Source organism: Acomys russatus, chromosome 12 (assembly GCF_903995435.1).
Source record: "Acomys russatus chromosome 12, mAcoRus1.1, whole genome shotgun sequence".
Taxonomy (NCBI): domain Eukaryota; kingdom Metazoa; phylum Chordata; class Mammalia; order Rodentia; family Muridae; genus Acomys; species Acomys russatus.
Genome location: NC_067148.1, coordinates 37,598,117 through 37,617,617, shown reverse-complemented (window position 1 = coordinate 37,617,617; position 19,501 = coordinate 37,598,117). Strand labels below are relative to the sequence as shown.

Genomic DNA, 19,501 nt, shown 5'->3' with positions numbered 1-19,501 from the left:
TTTTTTTTTTTTTTTTAATTTTTCGAGACAGGGTTTCTCTGTGTAGCCTTGGCCATCCTGGACTCGCTTTGTAGACCAGGCTGGCCTTGAACTCACAGCGATCCGCCTGCCTCTGCCTCCGGAGTGCTGGGATTAAAGGCATGCGCCACCACGCCCAGCTACATTTTTCTTTTTATGACATTTACTTACTTATGGGGTGGGGCATGTGCAGGTCAGAGGACAACCTGTGGGAACCAGTTCTCTTCTTCCAGAATGTGGGTCACAGCAATGGAACTTGGGTTGCCAGCTCTCCAGCAAGTACCTCTACCTGCTGAGCCACCTTGCTGGCCCAAAACAGTCTTCTTCTTTTTTCTTTCTTTCTTATTTTTTAAAAATTAGATTTATTGCCAGGTGGCAGTGGCGCATGCCTTTAATCGCAGCATTTAGGAGGCAGATCTCTTTGAGTTTGAGGCCAGCCTGATCTACAAAGCCAGTCCACAATAGCCAGGGTGACAAAGAGAAACCCTGTCTCAAAAACAAAACAAAACAAAAACCCATCAATAACAATAACAACAACAACAACAAATTAGATTTATTGAGCTGGGCATGGTGGCGCTCGCCTTTAATCTCAGCACTCTAGAAGCAGAGGCAGGCTGATCTCTGTGAGTTCAAGCCCAGCCTGGTCTACAAACCAAGTCCAGGACAACCAAGGCTACACAGAGAAACACAGAAACCCTGTCTCGGAAACAAAATGAAACAAAAAAAAAGAGCAATAAATGCACTTAGCTGAGGAGTCATCTCTCCAGACTTACCCCCTCCCTATGGGTGCACTCACAAAGTAGGAGTGTCCTTAGAGAAAGACTCTGTTTGTGGAGGGAAGGCCAAGCCAGAGGTGCTCTTCTGCAAGCCAAGGAGAGAGGCCTCCTTAGGAGAAACTGGACCTGTCTACACATTGATCCTGAATTTACAGCCTTCCAAACACTGAAAAAAATTCTGTTTCATTAGCCACCCAGTCTACGGCCCTCTGTTATAGCAGACATACTTTTTTTTGTGGCCCGCAGGGTACTCCTGGCTCCCTAATTTGAAGCTTTTTCTATGCATTCTTTCTCTTACTCATGTTCAAAATGGCTGGGTGTGGTGGTGCATGCCTTTAATCCCAGCACTTGGGAGGCAGAGGCAAGTGGATTGCTGTGAGTTCGAGGCCAGCCTGGTCTATAAAGTGAGTCCAGGACAGCCAAGGCTACACAGAGAGACCCTGTGTCAGAAAAAAAGAAAAACAACAACAACAAAACAGAAAAAAAACTCGTATTCAAAATTAAACTTGGCATGGTGACACATGCCTATATTCCTAGCACTTGGGAGTTCAAGACCGGTCTCAGCTACATAGCAAGTTCGAGGTCTTGGGCTACATGAGGCGATATTTTCGAAAAGATGAAGTAGAGAAGGTTGTCTTCCCACAGACTGCTGAACTCTGCCCCATGTCGTGTGTAGCCTCCTCCGCCCTCGTTTTTTTGTGCTCACAGGAAGTTTCTGCTGCAGGGACAGCGGAAAACTGAGCTGGAGGGGTAATGAACTCTGGGGTAAAGGTCTTGCTTATTTAACAGTCCCTGCCACAGTTCCCAGGCCTGACAAAGGCATATCACATTGGCCAGATGCCAGCCCTGGGCGTGGCTGAGACCAGCACCTCAGCTGCTTTTGACTTTGGTATAAACCCTCGCCTTGGACAGGCAGCTATGGGGACAGTCCTCTCGGCTGAGTTCCTTGTCCTGCAGATCCGGGAGATGTCTCCGCAGGTAAAGCATCTGTCTCCCAAACATTGATTCTGATTCCCAGCATCCATGTAAAAACTGCAGCCAGGCGTGGTGGCACACGCCTTTCATTCCAGCACTCGGGAGGCAGAGGCAGGGGGGGAATCCCTGTGAGTTCGAGGCCAGCCTGGTCTACAAAGCGAGTCCAGCACAGCCAATACATAGAGAAACCTTGTCTCAGAAAACAGAAACAAACTTAGAGGCGGCTTCCCAGAGCTCACCGCCCAGGTTGTCTAGCCAATTAACAAGCACCAGGGTTCAGTGAAGAGACACTGCTCAAAAGACAAGGTGGCCGGGCATGGTGGCTCACGCCTTTAATCCCAGCACTCCGGAGGCAGAGGCAGGTGGATCACTGTGAGTTCGAGGCCAGCCTGGTCTACAAAGCAAGTCCAGGAGAGCCAGGGCTAATACAGAGAGACCCTGTCTCGAAAAAAAAAAAGAGACAAGGTGAAGAGGAGTGGAAGAAGACACCTGACATTGACCTCTGCTGTCAACCTGAGCATGTGTGTACACACATGTGCATGCATGTGCATATGTGTGCATGCGCAGTGCACACACACAAACCCACCCAGAAAAGGCACGCTGACTTCCAAGCCAAGGAGGTGCAGACCTAGATACTAGGGAGGAAGCTGTAAGTTTATTATGAAAATCCAGACAGCATGGGAGGGCTAGAGGATGTGAGGCCGAGCAGGAAGAAAATGAAATGGCAGGCGCTGTGCCGTGGAGAACATGACTCAGAGTTGACCCAACCGAGACTGAGGAAGCTGTGGTGGGTAAGCTTTCTATTTTTAAGACCAGTTTTATTGACATATAATTCACATGCTGTCTAGTTTTTCCATTTGAAGTATACAAGAAGAATTCTTGTTGTTGTTTGGTTGTTTTTGTTTTCTGTTTTGTTTTGTTTTAGACAGGGACTCTCTCTATCGCTGAGGTTGGTCTAAACTGAGTATCCCAGACTCGACTTGAACGCATTGCTCTCCTATCTCTGCCTATTAAATACTGCAATTATTTGTGCAAACCACCAAGCCTAGCAACACGCCCCCACACCCCTTTTTCCTCTTTGTTGGTGTTTTCTCTTCTTGTGGTGCTGGAGAATGAAAGCACGCCAAGCAAGTTCTCCACAGGGCAGTACAACCCCAGTGTTTCTTGGTTTTGTTTTGTTGTTTTTGTTTTTCTTTTCTTTCTTTCTTTCTTTCTTTTTTTTTTTTTTTTTTTTTTTTTTTTTTTGTTGTTGTTGTTTTGTTTTTGTGTGTGTTTGTTTTTGTTTTTTGGTTTTTCGAGACAGGGTTTCTCTGTGTAGCCTTTGCTGTCCTGGACTCGCTTTGTAGACCAGTCTGGCCTCGAACTTGAAATGATCCATCTGCCTCTGGCTCCCTGAGTGCTGGGGTTAAAGGCATGTGCCACCATGCCTGGCTTAAAAGCACTTTTATTAAAGGCAAAGGAATGAAGTGTGTGTGTGCACACTCATGCGTGCACACCCACACCCATGCGTGCACACCCACACCCACAGGATTGGAAAGTTAAGTGGTTTTTTTGAGAGCAAAGGGTTTTAAAGGTCTTGGATGGGGTATGGAATGGATCTCCCTTCATCTAATTTAAGATTGGTCAGTTTAGAACAAGAAGCCGATAGACTCACAAGTTTGAATTAACAGATCCAAGTCTGGCCTCGCGTTTATCTGACCTGACTAGACCAGTTAGCTGGTAGGGGGCCCGACTGGCAGAAGAAAATTCCCATCAAGCCTTGGTCTCTTGTTTTTGAAACATTGTCTTACAAAATAGGCCTGGCTGGCCTGGGCTGCACTGTGTACACCAGGGGTGGCCTCAACCCTCCTGTCTTCAGCCTCTTATATTCTGGGATTGCCAAGTGTGAGGCACTGAGCTCAGCTGCAATAATTACTCTGTGTTAAATGGAATATGCAATCCTGAGCCCACGTGGTGATACAAGGAAGGTTTCCTTTATAGTCATTATTAGGTTTGGGGTGTCAAGAGATGGGTTCTAAGGGAATAAGAAGTAATTGAAAGAGTTACTAACACGGTGGACGGGCAGACAGAAGCACCAGCACGGGCAAGGGCTCCCAGGAGAGCCCCAACTCCACCACCAGAGAGAGATAGCATGATGGGGTCTCTGAAGAGAAGCAGAGCCCACTTGGTGAAAGTGGAAATCTGTCAGACATGGTGGTGCACGCCTTTGATGCCAGCACTCCAGAGGCAGAGGTAGGCGGATCTCTCTAAGTCTGAGCTCATCCTGGTCTACAAAGCGAATCTAGGATAGCCAAGGCTACACAGAGAAACCCTGTCTCGAAAAACAAAATAAAACAACAACAACAACAAAAAAAAAACAAAAGTGGAAATCTATTCTTTCTTTCTTTCTTTTATTTTGGTTTTTAGAGACAGAGTTTTTCTGTGTAAACAGCTCTGGCTGTCCTGGATTCTTTGTAGACCAGGCTGGCCTTGAACTCATAGAGATACGGAAATCTATTCTTTTTTTTTTTTTTTTTTAAAGATTTATTTATTATATTCTGCCTGCACGCACACATGCACACCAGAAGAGGACACCAGATCTCATTATAGATGCTTATCTTATGAGCCACCATGTGGTTGCTGGGAATTCAACTCAGGACCTTTGGAAGAGCAGCCAGTGCTCTTAACCTCTGAGCCATCTCTCCAGCCCCCGGAAATCTATTCTTATAAGTAGCCACAGGGTTTGCTGGGACTCACCATAATGTCTCGCTGGGTGCTTTCAGGATCTGTGAGGAGGCCTAAGCAGAGGCTGGATCCTAACATTACATTCTTATAATTGTCAATGTCAGTTAAATGAGAAAATAGGCTGGAATCCCAGCCCTTGGGAGGCTGAGGCAGGACAGGTATGAGCTAAGGGCCAACCTGGGCTACATGGTGAGACCGGTCCAAAACAAAATTGTAAATGGGAGTTGATGTGTGGCGCTTTTCCTGCTGGGCATGACACAGTGCTCTCTTGCATTTTGATCTTCCTTTCTCCAACCTTAGCACTGGGCAAGGGACAATACAGTGGTTAGCAGAGGAGCCAGGGTCAGTTCCCAGCACCGGTTCAGGCAGCTCCCAATTGCCTGCAACTCCAGCTCGAAGGGATCCGAATGCTGCCTTCCGGCCTCCTCGGGCAGCTGCACACAGATGCATGTAGCCTCCTCTACACATGAGCACATCATGAGTTAGAAAGAAGCACTTTTATTAGAGAATTTCACTGTGGCAGAAGATGGGCTCAAAGGCTCACTTCAGGTCAGCTGAAATGGCGGTGGAACTTGCGAGGGCCTGTGGTTAGCAGCTTCCTCCACATAGTCCTGATAGTGATGGCTGTATCAGCTCAGTGGAGGAAGTGCCTACCCTCTTGCAGGCAAGACACACCTAAAACTTTGGAAGCCCGAGCTTCAGGCCAGCAGCTTCCTCTCAGATGGTTTGGGACAAAAGGGGATTTGTACTTCTTGCAAAGTGTTTCTGTAATGTGTTTCTCATTAAAGGGACCGTGTGTCCCCAGGTGCCTGTGCCCTCCTCACGGCAGCTGAGCAAGGATGACTGTGCCTGCTTTATGAGTGCAATGGATGAGGCCCCAGGAGGAACCTTGTGCCTCATGTGAGCCAATGGGGGCAGAGAGGGGACTAGGAGTGTTTTGTACTCTGCTTTCTATCTTTTCAGGTCATTCAGTCAGGACTGTGGCCAGGACTGAGTAGGGGCCAGCGAATGCTACCTCTGCCAAACGCCAGCCTTGGGTGTTCACCATGGAGCAAGGATGCCAGGCAGAGAACGAGTGAGCAGTGGGGATGCAAACTGTTGTGGGGCCCCTGGCTTCACACCCTGGGGACCTGAAGTCACTGGAGGGGGAACTTTAAGGAGGTTGTAGCACAGTAAGTGATCTCTGTGTCTTAGTTTTATCTTCCTGATCAAACCAGGCCTGAACCTTTCTAGTGGTAGGATCCGGAAAGGCCTTGCCCTAGACAGGCGAGCAGCTGAAAACAGGAAACTGAAACCTGGTCTCCACACAGAAACACAATTCCCTGGCTGTGGAGGTGGCTTAGAGGTTAAGAGCACTTACCACTCTACCAGAGAACTGAGTTCAGTTCTGGGTGTGTGGGGCTGCTGCCGCCAGTTCCCGCCTCAAGCTCCAGGAGCTCTTGAAGGAGGATGCGGAAGTCACACACCGATGCTACATAAATGTCAGGGTTAGCTAAAGGAGTGTGCCTCTGCCCAGCAGTTTAAGAAGACAGTGTGACCAACAGCGTAGATTAAACCACAAGAACAGTTCTGCTGGACAGGCAGGATGACAGGCTGGTGATAGCTGCCTTGGAAAAGATGCTTGCTCTAAACTGGGCTGACTGTGACAATGTTCTGCATTGTAAATATCCCCATTGTCTGAACTTCTGTTCCTGTAAAACATGTTTAATTGCTCCAAGTGTGACTTGGGGCTGTAAAGCTGTATAAGCAGGGGGGTGGGGGCTGGGGTGGGGGGTAGGGTGGGGGGATGGTAGGTGGGTGGGTGTGGGTGGGTGTGAGTGGGGATGGGTGGGTATGGGTGGGGGCGTGGGGTGTGTGTGAGTGGGGTGGGGGGTTGGGAGGTTGGGGGGAAGATTTTTGTTCAAGGCTGGCTCCTTATGTGTATTATCCGCTACTGGTCCTGTGCTATTATTAAAGAGTTTTCCCTTTATTAATCTATAATTATTTAGAATGATTTCTCCTTGGGAAAATAGATTTTAAGACAATCCAGCATCCTTCTCAGGCCCCAATGGGTACTGGCAGACACTTATATAGACATACACACACGAGAGAAGCCAGGCGTGGGGGCGCACGCCTTTAATCCCAGCACTTGGGAGGCAGAGGCAGGTGGATCACTGTGAGTTCTAGGCCAGCCTGGTCTACCAAGCAAGTCTACGATAGCCAGGGCTACACAGAGAGACCCTGTCTCAAAAAAAAAAAAAAACAAAAAAAAACAAAAAACAAAAAGCAAACAAACAAACAAAAAACCAAACCAAAACTTAAAAGCACCATAATCCTTACTTGAAAGGGGCTAAGAGATAGTTTATTTTGGAGCCAAATATAAGTCTCCAGGGCCTAAAAACACAGATTCAGGTCACACCAATCTATGTTCCAATGTGGTAACAGCTTTCACAAAGCTTTTATAGAATAAAACAGAGTCACAAATCATGACATTTTCTAAATACATTTGAAACATCAAGTGGCTGAGTCACAGCCAAGCAGAGGACTCTTAGCACAGGCCTCAGATGCTATCTGATGGCAGTCTTAGCCCTTTGGTTGGACTGTTTGTACATTCCAAAGGACCGCCCTCATGGTCACAACATCATTCTGTCACATACAGGGAAGCCAGTAAGTGGCTATTAAGTGGGCTAGCGCCGGCCCAAGATGATCAGGCTCCAGGCTTGCCACATTCCATCCGCTCTACACTGATACTCTCAACAGTTCTCTGCCTTAAAGAAGGCCCAGAATAACCAGGAGTTTTGTTTTTGTGGTTTTTTTTTTTTTTTCCCTATGAACTTTCATTCCTGAAGTGAAAACCTATAATCCTCTTAGAGCCTGGAAGTCTGAGACAGAAGGATCGTGAGTTCCAGGGCACTGAGCTACACAGTGAAGCTGACCCCAAACACTAATCATATCTACATGTGTATTACAGGAGGAACAAATAGTGACCCTTTTAAACAAAGACTTATTGAGTCCAGGACAGCCAAGGCTACACAAAGAAACCCTGTCTTGAAAAACCAAAAAATAAAAATAGATAAAGATTTATTGTATTTATTATGTATATAGTGTACTGCCTGCATGTACACCTGCAGGCCAGAAGAGGGCACTGAATCTCATTATAGACGGTTGTGAGGCACCATGTGGTTGCTAGGAATTGAACTCAGGACCTCTGAGCCATCTCTCCAGCCCCAAATATTGACTCTTGGCATTCTCTCTCTCTCTCTCTCTCTCTCTCTCTCTCTCTCTCTCTCTCTCTCTCTCTCCTCTCTCCTCTCTCTCTCTCTCTCTCTCTGTGTGTGTGTGTGTGTGTGTGTGTGTGTGTGTGTGTGTGTGTGTGTGTGTAAAGGTGAGAGCGCACATGCTGCAGCACATGTATAGAGGTTGTTATGATAAAACTGGAACAGCAATGGTTGGTTTGGAAAGACAGCCAACACACAGTCCATAATTCCTATCAGAAATTAGGTTTATTAGAATGAAAGGATCTCAAGGCCACGATGGGGCCTTGTAGTGGGAGGCAGCTCATTAGATAGAAGCAATACAATATTTGGAGACTCTAAATACAATCAGGCCCTAAAGGGGAAGAGAGGCTTTGCCTTAATACCTGAAGAGAAGCCAGGGCATGGTGGCACACACATGTAATCCCAGCACTTGGGAGACAGAGGCAGGTAGATTGCTGAGTTCAAGGCCAGCCTGGTCTACAAAGCAAGTCCAGGATAGCCAAGGCTACACAGAGAAATCCTGTCTCAAAAGACCAACAAAACATAATAAAACCAAGATAGAGAGAGAGAGGGAGGGAGAGTGTGTGTGTGTTGGGATGGTGGTGCACACCTTTCATCCCAGCACTGGGGACGCAGAGGCAGAAAGATCTTTAGGTCAGCCTGGCTTATATAGTGAGTTCCAGGCCAGCTAAGGCTACCTACTTAAACCCTGTCTCAAAAAAACAAACAAACAAATGAAAACAACAACAAAAAACCCCCCAAAGCCTGAATAGACAGTAGGTGGAGAAACAGTTTAACAGTTAAGAGCGCTGGCTGCTCTTTCAGAGGACCCATGTTCAATTCCCAGAATCCATATGTCAGCTCACAACTGTCTCTAACTCCAATTCCAGGGGATCTGACTCTCTCTATTGGATTCCTCAGATACCACACTCATGTGGTGCACAGACATATATGCAGGCAAAACACTTATACACACAAAATACAAGTAAATCTTAAAAACAAAACAAAAAATCAAGTGGGAATAAAAGGCGAGAAAGATAACTCACTGGGTTAAGCTCATGCCCTACATAAATGAAGACCAGGGTTGGGATCGTCAGAACCCATCTATAAGCCAGGCTAAGAGACAAAGACACTGTGTGTGTGGTGTGTGTGTGTGTGTGTGTGTGTGTGTGTGTGTGTGTGTGTGTGTGTGTGTGTGTGTTGGGGGGAGGCCGGAGGAGCCTCAGCAAATTGATAAGCATTCTTTCATTAGCGAAATTAGCCAATTCAAGACAAGTTAAAGTCCACACATCAGACCTTGCTCTTGCCAGATCTGCTGTCTCTCACAGCGCAGCCTTGCTGGGGAGAAGCCTCCTTCTGCTCAGGCAATGAGTAGCATCTAGAACAGGGTAGAAGCTGGAGCCCTTCTGGGGTCTGGGCCTCTGTGAGGTTGGGGTTCTTTCTCATTGCCAGGGCGGGAGGGGTGACTATGGGTCTCAGTGAGAATCTCTCAGACCTAACAGGCCTGTTAAAGTGGCCCCTGGGTCCTTTCTTTGTTTATGGCGTCTCCAAATAAACACACTTGAGAACTTCCTATCAAGTAGAGACATCACGGAGACCAGTTAAGAGCAGCCTTTGGCCTACGTGTAGACCGTGGCTGGGTTCCCACCCTCCTGCCTTTGTGTGCTCGTCGCCGTCGCCTTCCTTATCACTCTTTCCCCATCACTCTTCTCTGGAAATGAAGAGGAAAACCTCTGGGTTCTTTGCTTGCCCTGGAAGAAAAATATTAAAACTCACTTCCTGCCAGCTGTGGTGACACACACCTTTAATCCCAGAACTAAGAAGGCAGAGGTGGATCTCTGTGAGTTTGAGCCAATGAGACCTTGTCTAAATGAAACAAAATCACCCCCACCCCAAAAGTCAGGACCTTTGTGTTCAGGAAACGTATCAAGATTTCGAGATATGTGCTCACATTTATCTGAAAACCAGCTAGGAAGTGACTGGTCTACAGTCAGACACTCGTTCTCAGACACCTGGAGCCTTTATGTCACCCAGCTTTTCTTTTGAGGTAACTGAGGCATAAGAAGCCTAAGCAGCATGCCTGTGAAAATGAGAGAAGCTAAAATTCATTAGCCTTTTAGTGCCAAGACTGTATGTTGAAGAAAATTAACTTCCTACCCCAGTTCTGTGGGGATACACACTACTAAGTGGGTCCAGTTTGTCTCCACAGAGGTGCTGCCTCTTGGCCAAGCAAGAAAGAACCAGACTAGCCCATGGAGGAAGAGCCAGGGACAACACTCAGGCAGGGCAGTTCTTGGGGAAAATGGGCAAAGATGCACACAGAATTCTCCTCTCCTCTTCTGTCCTCTCCTGTCCTCCCCTCCTTCTCCTCTCTTCTTTCCCTATTTATCTCTCTGTCTCTTTGTCTGTCTGTCTGTCTGTCTCTCTTCTCTCTCTCTCTCTCTCTCTCTTTTTTTTTTAAGACTAGGCTCTTACAAATTGACAGGCAAGTTTGCTTGTGTTTATCACTCTAGCCTTTTGGAGACAGAGGTAGGAAGATCCCATGCTCAAGGCCAGCTTGGGCTGTACAGTGAGACTGACGAAGAGACTTGGGATCTAGGTTGGTGGTAGAGTGCTTTCTAGAAGTACAAGGTGCCGCCTGCTCTTGGTTCCTGGCACCGAAAAAATAGAGAAAAGAAGGAAAAGAGAGGGGCTGGGGAGATGGGATGGCTCAGCAGTTAAGAGCGCTTGTGACTGATGCAGAGAAGCTGGCTTTGATTGTCAGCACTTATACAGTGGCTCACAAACATCTACAACTCCAATTGTAGGTATCTGGTGCCCTTTTCTGCCTTCTGTAGATATCAGGCACATTGCAGACATGAAGACAAAACACTCATATGCATAAAATAAAATAAATCATATACTGTGTAGCCCTGGTTGTTTTGGAACTTGCTATGTAGACCAGTCTGGCCTCAAACCTGGAGCTCCGCCTGCCTCTGCCTCCCGAGTGCTGGAATTAAAGGTGTGTGCCACCACCGACAGGCTCACTTGCTTTCTTTTATCATCATAAACAGGGGGCAGGGCAGGAGGGCAGCTGGAGGCTTAGGAGGTGAGTTCTACTTTGGACCTGAGCTGTGGAAGCTGGCTCAATGGGTCTCAGGAGGGAATGGAGGGGTGTGAGCTCTGCACCCACTTCAGCTCCAGGAGCCCCAGCCATGCACCAGGACCTGGAGAGATGCCTGTAGATCTAGACCCTGGTCTAGGCTGTTGCCAGCCATCCACCAAACTCAGGAAATGGGTATACACACCCCCCAAAATCCAAGGAGGCTGCCTCAGAGCAGGTAGGAGCTGGTGCTACTGGTTCTGATGGAACATCTTGCCATATATTCTCAAGCTCAGACCCCGACCAGGATACTCTGGACAGAGCAAGAATTAGGGGCTATGGCACGGGAGCTGATGGTCCTCCTTTTCAGGGCTGCCCTTTAGCATGATGCTGAGTAAATGATGCAGCCAGTAGAAGGATCCTTGATCTCTTGATTGGTATGAGGCATCTGTCTTCCCTAAGTCAGGGACCATGACATTCCCTGTCCTTCATGGGTTTTGAACATTTTCAAAAGATCCAGAGAGGTATGTACAGTGTGTATGCGTGTGTGTGTGTGTGTGTGTGTGTGTGTGTGTGTGTGTGTGTATGTGTATATGTGTTATATGTGCTTGTGATCTAGAGATGGGACTCCTCATACACTGTGAGGCCAAGGTGAGCTGCTTCTGAGCGATGCTGAGCCTTGTCACTCACCTGTCATTGCCATAACACCTTCTCCTGAAGACCTAGTCCTGCTTGGTCCAACTGCAGCTGGGTAGAAAGCTTTCAAAATTCTTTCTCCTAGGGCTCTGAAGAACAAGTGCCCCGGAGTTTCCCACAATCGCTCTATGCCAGGACTGTTTACAAATGGAGTTCTTAAGAAGCCAGGCATTGAGGGGGCGGAGTAAAGGGGACATTGGCATGGAGGAGGAGGCACTGGGAAGCTGAGGGGACATTGAAGACAGAACCGGGGATGGTGAGTGAGGGATCTGACTAGACTTTTGCGTGTTCTTTTGAGTGAAGTGATGGGTTCTGGGTATGCTCGGGGAAAGGGCCAGTTGAGGGTAGGAGGAGGTGCTGCCAGGAGACAGGGAGATTTCCTTAGAGGACACTAGTGCCCGGGTCCTGGGCCTAGAGACCCCTAATGAGACTGTGTGTATTGGGGGGATTGCTGTCCTGTGTGTGTAAAAGTAGAGTCTCGGAGATGAGACTCTTTGGACTACTGACATTCAGGGGCTGAAGGTGTGCTTATGGAGGTGTGGCTGAAAATGTAGGTCAGAAAGAATTGCCAGACACGAATAGAAAAAGTTATGGTAAAGCCAGAACACTCCAAGTTGGTGGGGACAGCATGTAAGACCAGTTCCCACGGACTTCCTCTCTCAGACTCCTTTTTCTAACCTGTAAAATGGGATTGTTGCGAAGGTACCGGGAGAAGACCTCTTCTTTGGTTGCAGGTAGGGTTCCGTGGTGAGTGGTCGGACGTTCTCCAAGTCCCAGGGTTACCATTGCCGCCTAGTGGCGATCTTGCGAACAGGCGAAGCAATCGGGGAGGCGGGGAGGACGGGCCGCTGTCAAGTCGCCTTCAGCTCAGCATCTTCTATCTGTCGCTGAGAGCCAGAGCGCAGCCAGGACCTCCCGGGCACAAGGCATGGTAGGTGAGCGGGATGCTGGCCCGGCCAGGGTACTGCGGTCCGACAGGCGCGACTCTCAGGGTTAAGATGAGTAGGAACACTCTATGGGGCACTTGCGGGGTGTGGGGGAGACCTCTCAGCCAGTCGGGTTATTTCTGTCATTTTTCTGATTATGGTCGTCTCAGCGCTGCTGGCTGCTGCCGGTGACCCTTCCTCTAGGCATAGGCACCTCTCTTGAACCCAGGATTTCACTTGCCCTTTCCCAGCTCCTTTTTTGGTGAGAGTTTTGACCGAGAACCTCAGGTGTAGTAGGAGCCAAGGATATCAAATGTTTAGACCGGGAATGAGTCAGTTGACAGAAAACAGAATCAATTTTAGGTCAAAGTACAGCTTTTAGCTTTTTTTACTCCTTCACTTAACGCCTATGGTGCCTTTTTCTCCACACCAAGGTCACACACAGCTTTCTGTGTGTCAGGTCTGCCCCCTTGCCAATGGTTTCTGTGGCTTAAATACTTGGACCTTCAGCCTGAAGTTGGGGAGGTCAGGTCCGCCTTGGCAGTTGCTTTCAGAGTCCTAGCTCTTAAAGGCCAAGCGATACTACTGCAGTGCACCCATTTTTCTGACGTCCATACTGAGTGGCCCTCCTGAAGTTCATCTTGAAAGCAACACCAAAAGGAGACAGCCAAGCAGGTTCTTGCAGGGACCTGGCATTTAGTTAAAGGTTTCGGTAGATCACAACATTGCAAGCAAAGGGCTAATCTTATCATTTCAAAGTGATCACATCTATTTATGTGTGTGTGTGTGTGTGTGTGTGTGTGTGTGTGTGTGTGTGCGCGCGCGCGCGCGCACACACATGCAGGTGCATAGTGCATAGTGTGGCATCTGTGTAGAAGTCAGAGGATAACATGTTGGAGTTGCTTCTTTCCTTCTATCATGTAGTTGCCAGGGATTGAACTCAGGTCATCAGGCTTGGTAGCCATCTTACCGGCCCCAATTTTTCTTCCTTCCTTCTCTCTCTCTCTCTCTTTCTCTCTCTCTCTCTCTCTCTCTCTCTCTCCTTCCTCCTCCTCCTCTTCTTCTTTTCTTCTTGTTTGTTCTTTAGACAGAGACTCTCTGTGTAGCCCTCGCTGTACTGGAACCCTCTCTAAAGACCAGGCTGGCCTCAAACTCACAGAGATCCACCTGCCTCTGCCTCCCAAGTGCTGGGAGTAAAGGTGTGCGCCACCATAGCCTGGCCTCCATGTTCGCACTTTCAGTATTCTGCAGTCGCAACGCACATACAGTGGGTGGCAGATGCTTCTCCTTCTCAGCGGCATGGGACTATCAGTCCTCTTCAGTGTGATGACTTAGGACAGAGCTGGGATTACCTAAATGACTTCTGGGCATCTCCTTCCTCTGTTCTACAGACTCGTCCTTGCTTTAATTGTTCCATCTTTCCTGGAGAGCTGGCCCCAAACGGTTCAAGGAGCCTAGTTTTCTGCAATGGCAGTGAGGTCAAGGGAGTCTTTGAAGCTGAGGACTTGAACCTGACTGATGAGGCCCTGAGGCTGAAGTACTTGGGGCCACAGCAGACAGAGCTCTTTGCTCCCATCTGTGCCACCTACCTGTTGATCTTTGTGGTGGGCACTCTGGGCAACGGGCTCACCTGCACCGTCATCCTCCGCCACAAGGCCATGAACACGCCCACCAACTTCTACCTCTTCAGCCTCGCCGTGTCCGATTTGCTGGTGCTCCTGGTGGGCCTGCCCCTGGAACTTTATGAAATGCAGCACAATTACCCATTCCAGCTGGGCGCAAGTGGTTGCTACTTCCGAACACTGCTCTTTGAGACTGTCTGCCTAGCTTCAGTGCTCAACGTCACAGCCCTGAGTGTGGAGCGCTATGTGGCGGTGGTGCACCCGCTCCAAGCCAAGTCTCTGATGACTCGGGCCCATGTGCGCCGCATGTTGGGGGCCATCTGGGTCCTCTCTGTCCTCTTCTCTCTGCCCAACACCAGCCTACACGGCCTCCAGCAACTACACGTACCCTGCCGGGGTCTGGTGCCCGACTCAGCTAGGTGTATGCTGGTGGGTTCCCCTGTCTTCTACAATTTGGTGGTTCAGATCACCACACTGATCTTCTTCTGCCTGCCCATGGTCACCATCAGTGTGCTGTACCTGCTCATTGGGCTGCGGTTGCGGAGGGAAGGGATGTTGCTCCGAGAACAGGCTAAGGGCAGGAAAACTGCACCAGCCCAGAAGACCTGCCAAAGAAAGCTTCAGCTCCGACATAGGGGACGGAGACAGGTGACCAAGATGCTATGTAAGTGTCGGTGTTGAGGAGGCACCTGAGCCTCTTTGGGTCTGGGGGAAGAAATTGAGCTTCCAACCTCCACTCCCCCACCCCCATCCCACCCCACCTCAAGACAAGGTTTCTTTGTCTAACCTTGGCTGTCCTAAAACTTGCTTTGTAGCCGCCGGGTGCAGAGGCGCATGCCTATGATCCTAGCACTCCAGAGATAGAGGCAGGCGGATCTCTGTGACTTTGAGGCCAGCCTGGTCTACAAAGTGAGTCCAGGCCAATCAAGGCTACACAGAGAAACCCTGTCTCAAAAAACCAAAACCAAACCAAAAAACGAAACACTTGCTATGTAGACTAGGCTGTCCTTGAACTCAGAGATTCACCTGCCTCTGTTTCCCAAGTGCTGGGATTAAAGATGTGCGTGCACCACCACCACCACTGCCTGGCTCTCCTGTCCACTTTTTTTTTTTTTAAGATTTATTTATTTATTATTTATACAGCGTTCTGCCTGAATGTGAGCTTGCAGGCCAGAAGAGGCTAGCAGATCTCAGTATAGGTGGTTGTCAGCTACCATGTGGTTGCTGGGATTTGAACTCAGGACCTTTGCAAGAGCAGACAGGACTCTTAACCACTGATCCATCTCTTCAACCCCTCTCATCCACTCTTCTTTTCTTTCTTTCTTTCTTATTTATTTATTTTGGTTTTTTGAGACAGGAATTCTCTGTATAGCCTTGGCTGTCCTAGACTCACTTTGTAGACCAGGCTGGCCTCAATCTCACAGCAATCCACCTGCCTCTGCCTCCCGAGTGCTGGGATGGGATTAAAGGCGTGCGCCACCATGGCCAGATCCTCCCCTGTCCAGTTTTCAAAGATGGGAAATAGTGAGCTAGAGAAGCAAGCCCTAAATATGACACAGCTCAGGCCAGGCCTCTCTCCTCTGTTCTTGCAGTTGCACTGGTTGTGGTGTTTGGCATCTGCTGGGCTCCATTCCACGCCGATCGCCTCATGTGGAGCTTGGTGTCCAACTGGACCGATGGCCTGCACCTGGCCTTCCAGTTTGTACATGTTATCTCCGGTGTCTTCTTCTACCTCGGCTCAGCAGCCAACCCAGTGCTCTATAGCCTCATGTCCAGTCGCTTCCGAGAGACCTTCTGGCAAGCTCTGGGCCTTGGACCCCCGTGCTGTCTCCACCGCCATGCCCGCCACGGCTCCCATAACCTCAGCAGGTTGACCACAGGCAGCACTCTGTGTGACGTGGCCTCCAGGAACAGCAGAGTTGGACCCCTGGCTGAGAATGAGGATCCAAGAGGTCAGCAAGAGACAGATCTCTCCTGAGTAAAATCTGGAAGGAGACTTACCCTCAGGGCCAGAGGGCCTCATACAGTTTGGGGAGACACCGGGAAGAGCTTGGAAAGTGACTCCTGCCCTGCCCACATATTTGAGTTTTGAGGGTAACAGCAAGAGAAAAAGGCGTGAATCCCGATTACCAAAAAAGATTCACACCGAGGGCCTAGAGAGCTGTCTCAGCAGTTAAGAAAGCTTGCTGCTGTTCCAGAGGACCTGAGTTCAGGGTCCTGCACCCACATGGCAGCTCACAACTGCCTCTAACTCCAGCTTTTCGCAATCTGACATGCTTTCTTGGCTTCTAAAGACACTCGCATGCACATAGTACACACTCATTTAAAAAAATGACAGGCGTGGTGGCGCACGCCTTTAATCCCAGCACTCGGGAGGCAGAGACAGGTGGATCTCTGTGAGTTCAAGGCCAGCCTGGTCTACAAAGTGAGTCTAGGACAGCCAAGGCTACACAGAGAAACCCTGTCTCGAAAAACAAAAACAAAGAAACAACAACAAAAGCTGAGCAAGCTGTGGGAAACAAGCCAGGAAGCCAAATTCCCACACGGCTTTCGCTCCAGTTCCTGTCTCCAGGTTTCTGCCTTGTTCTCCTGCTTTGGTTACTCCTGATGAAATAAACCCTTTTCTCCTCAAGGTGACTTTGGTCAGTGGTTTTTTTGTTTTTGTTTTTTGTTTGTTTGTTTGTTTGTTTGTTTTTTTAATCACAGCAACAAAAACCAAATGAGGGCATGCAGTTCTGTTAAGGGGACTAGGTGGTCAGGGACAATGCTTCTGTGACATTTCATGCCATCCTGAGCTCCAAGGACAATCTGGTGCTCAGGAAGGACCCCGTTAATGGATAAACGAAATCTGGTTGCAAATTGCTGGGTCTTGTCTTGAGAGACCTGGCGTCCACAGCTAAGGGCTGCCCAGTGACCTTGCAGACAACCCGCTAACTGGGGCCCTAGGTTCCCCAGCCTGTCCAGGCGATGGTATTGGGTTGCTTCATGAGTCAGTTTTGCACCGCTGTAACAAATACCCGACAGAGACAACTTAAAGGCAGGGAGTTGGGCATGCTGATGCACAGCTGTAATCCCAGCACCTGGGAAGTGAGGACAGGAAGCCCCTGAGTCTGACGCTAGTCTGGGCTACACAGTGAGACTCCCACTGGAAACCGAATAAACAAGATTTCTTTTGGCTCAGGGTTTCAGTCTGCAGTCATCGGGCTCCTTTTCTTTTTTAAAGATTTATTATGTATACAGCGCTCTGCCTGCATGTACACCTGCCGCCAGAAGAGGGCACCAGTTCTCGTTATAGATAGTTGTGAGCCACCATGTGGTTGTTGGGAATTGACCTCAGGACCTTTGGAAGAGCAGGTGCTCTTTACCTCTGAGCTATCTCTCCAGCCCTCCTCCTCTTCCTCCTCCTCCTTCTTTTCTCTTTCTCTCTCCTTTCTTTCTTTCTTTCTTTCTTTCTTTCTTTCTTTCTTTCTTTCTTTCTTTCTATTTTTCGAGACAGCATTTATCCGTGTAACAACCCTGGCTTTCCTAGAGCTGACTCTGTAGACCAGGCTGCCCTCAAACTCACAGAGATTCACTTCCCTTTGCCTCTAGAGTGCTGGGGGATTAAAGGCATGTGCCACCACGGCAGGCTAGGCTCCATTAGTTCTGCCTGTGGTGAGAGAGAAGGGCATGGTGGGGCTTAATTTCTTACCTCGTGGTAGCCAGGAAGCAATCACTGCAGAAAAAAACAAAACATTTTTTTCCCTCCCAGAGCATGTAGTGGATGTAAACATGTTTTTGTTTTGATCCCAAGTGTGGGATGGGGAACAGACTTGTGAGGAAACAGGTGATGTTTATCCACTAGAAGATGAACCACCTCGTGCGGGGGTTTGGTTTTTGCCAGCTGAAACGCATCTTAGTACAGACTCTGAGAGGAGATATATATATATCTGAGCCCAAAATAGGAGGCAGGGGCTTTTTGGGCCTTGGTATCGTTTGGCTGTTCATTGCTCCACTTGGAGACGCTCCTAGAGAGAACCGCCCCGGAGAACGCTTCGGGGCTCTGGGTTCTGGCTGCTGTTGCAGGTTCCAGAAGCAACTTTGATGGAATTGCTCGTCTGCTAAAATCCTGCTCACTACGCCAGGGGAATCGCTCCCAGGAACTGAGTCCAAAAAGGTCTACTTCTGTTGCCAGTAACCTCTTTTGTCTCCTTTCTAGTGTAGGTGGGTTGGAAGGGAGGAATAAGCATTAAAGAACCTCAAATAAAGTAGGTTTGAAAAAGGTCCAAGCCCACAAGGGCATACCCTCAGTGACCTACTTCCTGCAACTTAGCTTTACCTCTAGAAGTTTCCATCACCCTCCTGTAATACCATGAACTTAAGAATCCACCAATAGCCGGGCGTGGTGGCGCACGCCTTTAATCCCAGCACTCGGGAGGCAGAGGCAGGGGGATCGCTGTGAGTTCGAGGCCAGCCTGGTCTACAAAGCAAGTCCAGGACAGCCAAGGCTAACACAGAGAGACCCTGTCTCGAAAAACAAAAAAACAAAACAAAAAAAGAATCCACCAATAGAGCACTTAGGAGCCGATCCCTTCCTCAAAGCCCCACTTTCAAACCTAGCTGTACTGGACACTGTTGTACTGGGAACCAAGCTTTCAACCCATAAGCTTTGTGGGTGGGGTGGGTGGGGTGGGTGGGGGTGGGTGGGCATTGTATCCAAATTGTAACAGTTGCAGATATGCTGTTTACTCAATTATGCAAGTACTAAATGCTCACTGTAGGAAATTTGGAAAACATGAATAAGCAAATGTGGAAGAAAAAAGGGGGGGAGGGACTGGCTTGATGGCTCAGTTCATAAAGCCTTATGAGCATGAGAATCTAGTTCAATCCTTAGAACCTATGGGACAATGCCTGGTGTCGCAGTCACCTGTGATAGGTGGCATTACCAAGGATGACATCTGAGGCTGTCCTCCAGCTTTCACACACACACACACACAAATGTATACACCTGTGCACGTGTATGTGCGTGAACACACAAAGACTCACACAAGTCCATGTACACAAACATACACACACATGCGCGTGCCTGCATACACACACACACACAAATGTGCATGCACCGGCACATACACACCTGCATACATTTTTTTTCTTTCTAAAAAATAACTTACTTTATATGCATTGGTGTGAGGGTGGTCAGACACCCTGGAACTGGAGTTACAGACAGTTGTGAGCTCATGTGTGGATGCTGGGAGTTGAACCCAGGTCCTCTGGAAGAGCAGCCAGTGCTCCCAACCACAGAACCATCTCTCCAGCCCACATGCATACATTTTAAAGAGCACTTCCACTAGGGGAGGAGGAACGGGAACTTGCTTAATGAGTACAGAATTCCTATTTTTCAAGATGAAACGCTGTGAAGGTCGGCTGCACAATTATCACCCTTACTAAAACTTGTATTAGCTACTTT

General features: G+C 48.6%; 1 protein-coding gene across 1 annotated transcript; it reads left to right on the top strand.

Moving 5' to 3' along the window:
- The first annotated feature begins 1,631 nt into the window (after positions 1-1,631).
- Positions 1,632-16,080, top strand: Nmur1 (neuromedin U receptor 1). The gene is made up of 3 exons (XM_051153659.1): positions 1,632-1,772; positions 13,825-14,719; positions 15,648-16,080. Exons 1-3 carry the CDS (start codon positions 1,632-1,634, stop codon positions 16,031-16,033), a joined length of 1,422 nt encoding a protein of 473 aa, XP_051009616.1. The 3' UTR covers positions 16,034-16,080.
- The last annotated feature ends 3,421 nt before the right edge of the window (positions 16,081-19,501 follow it).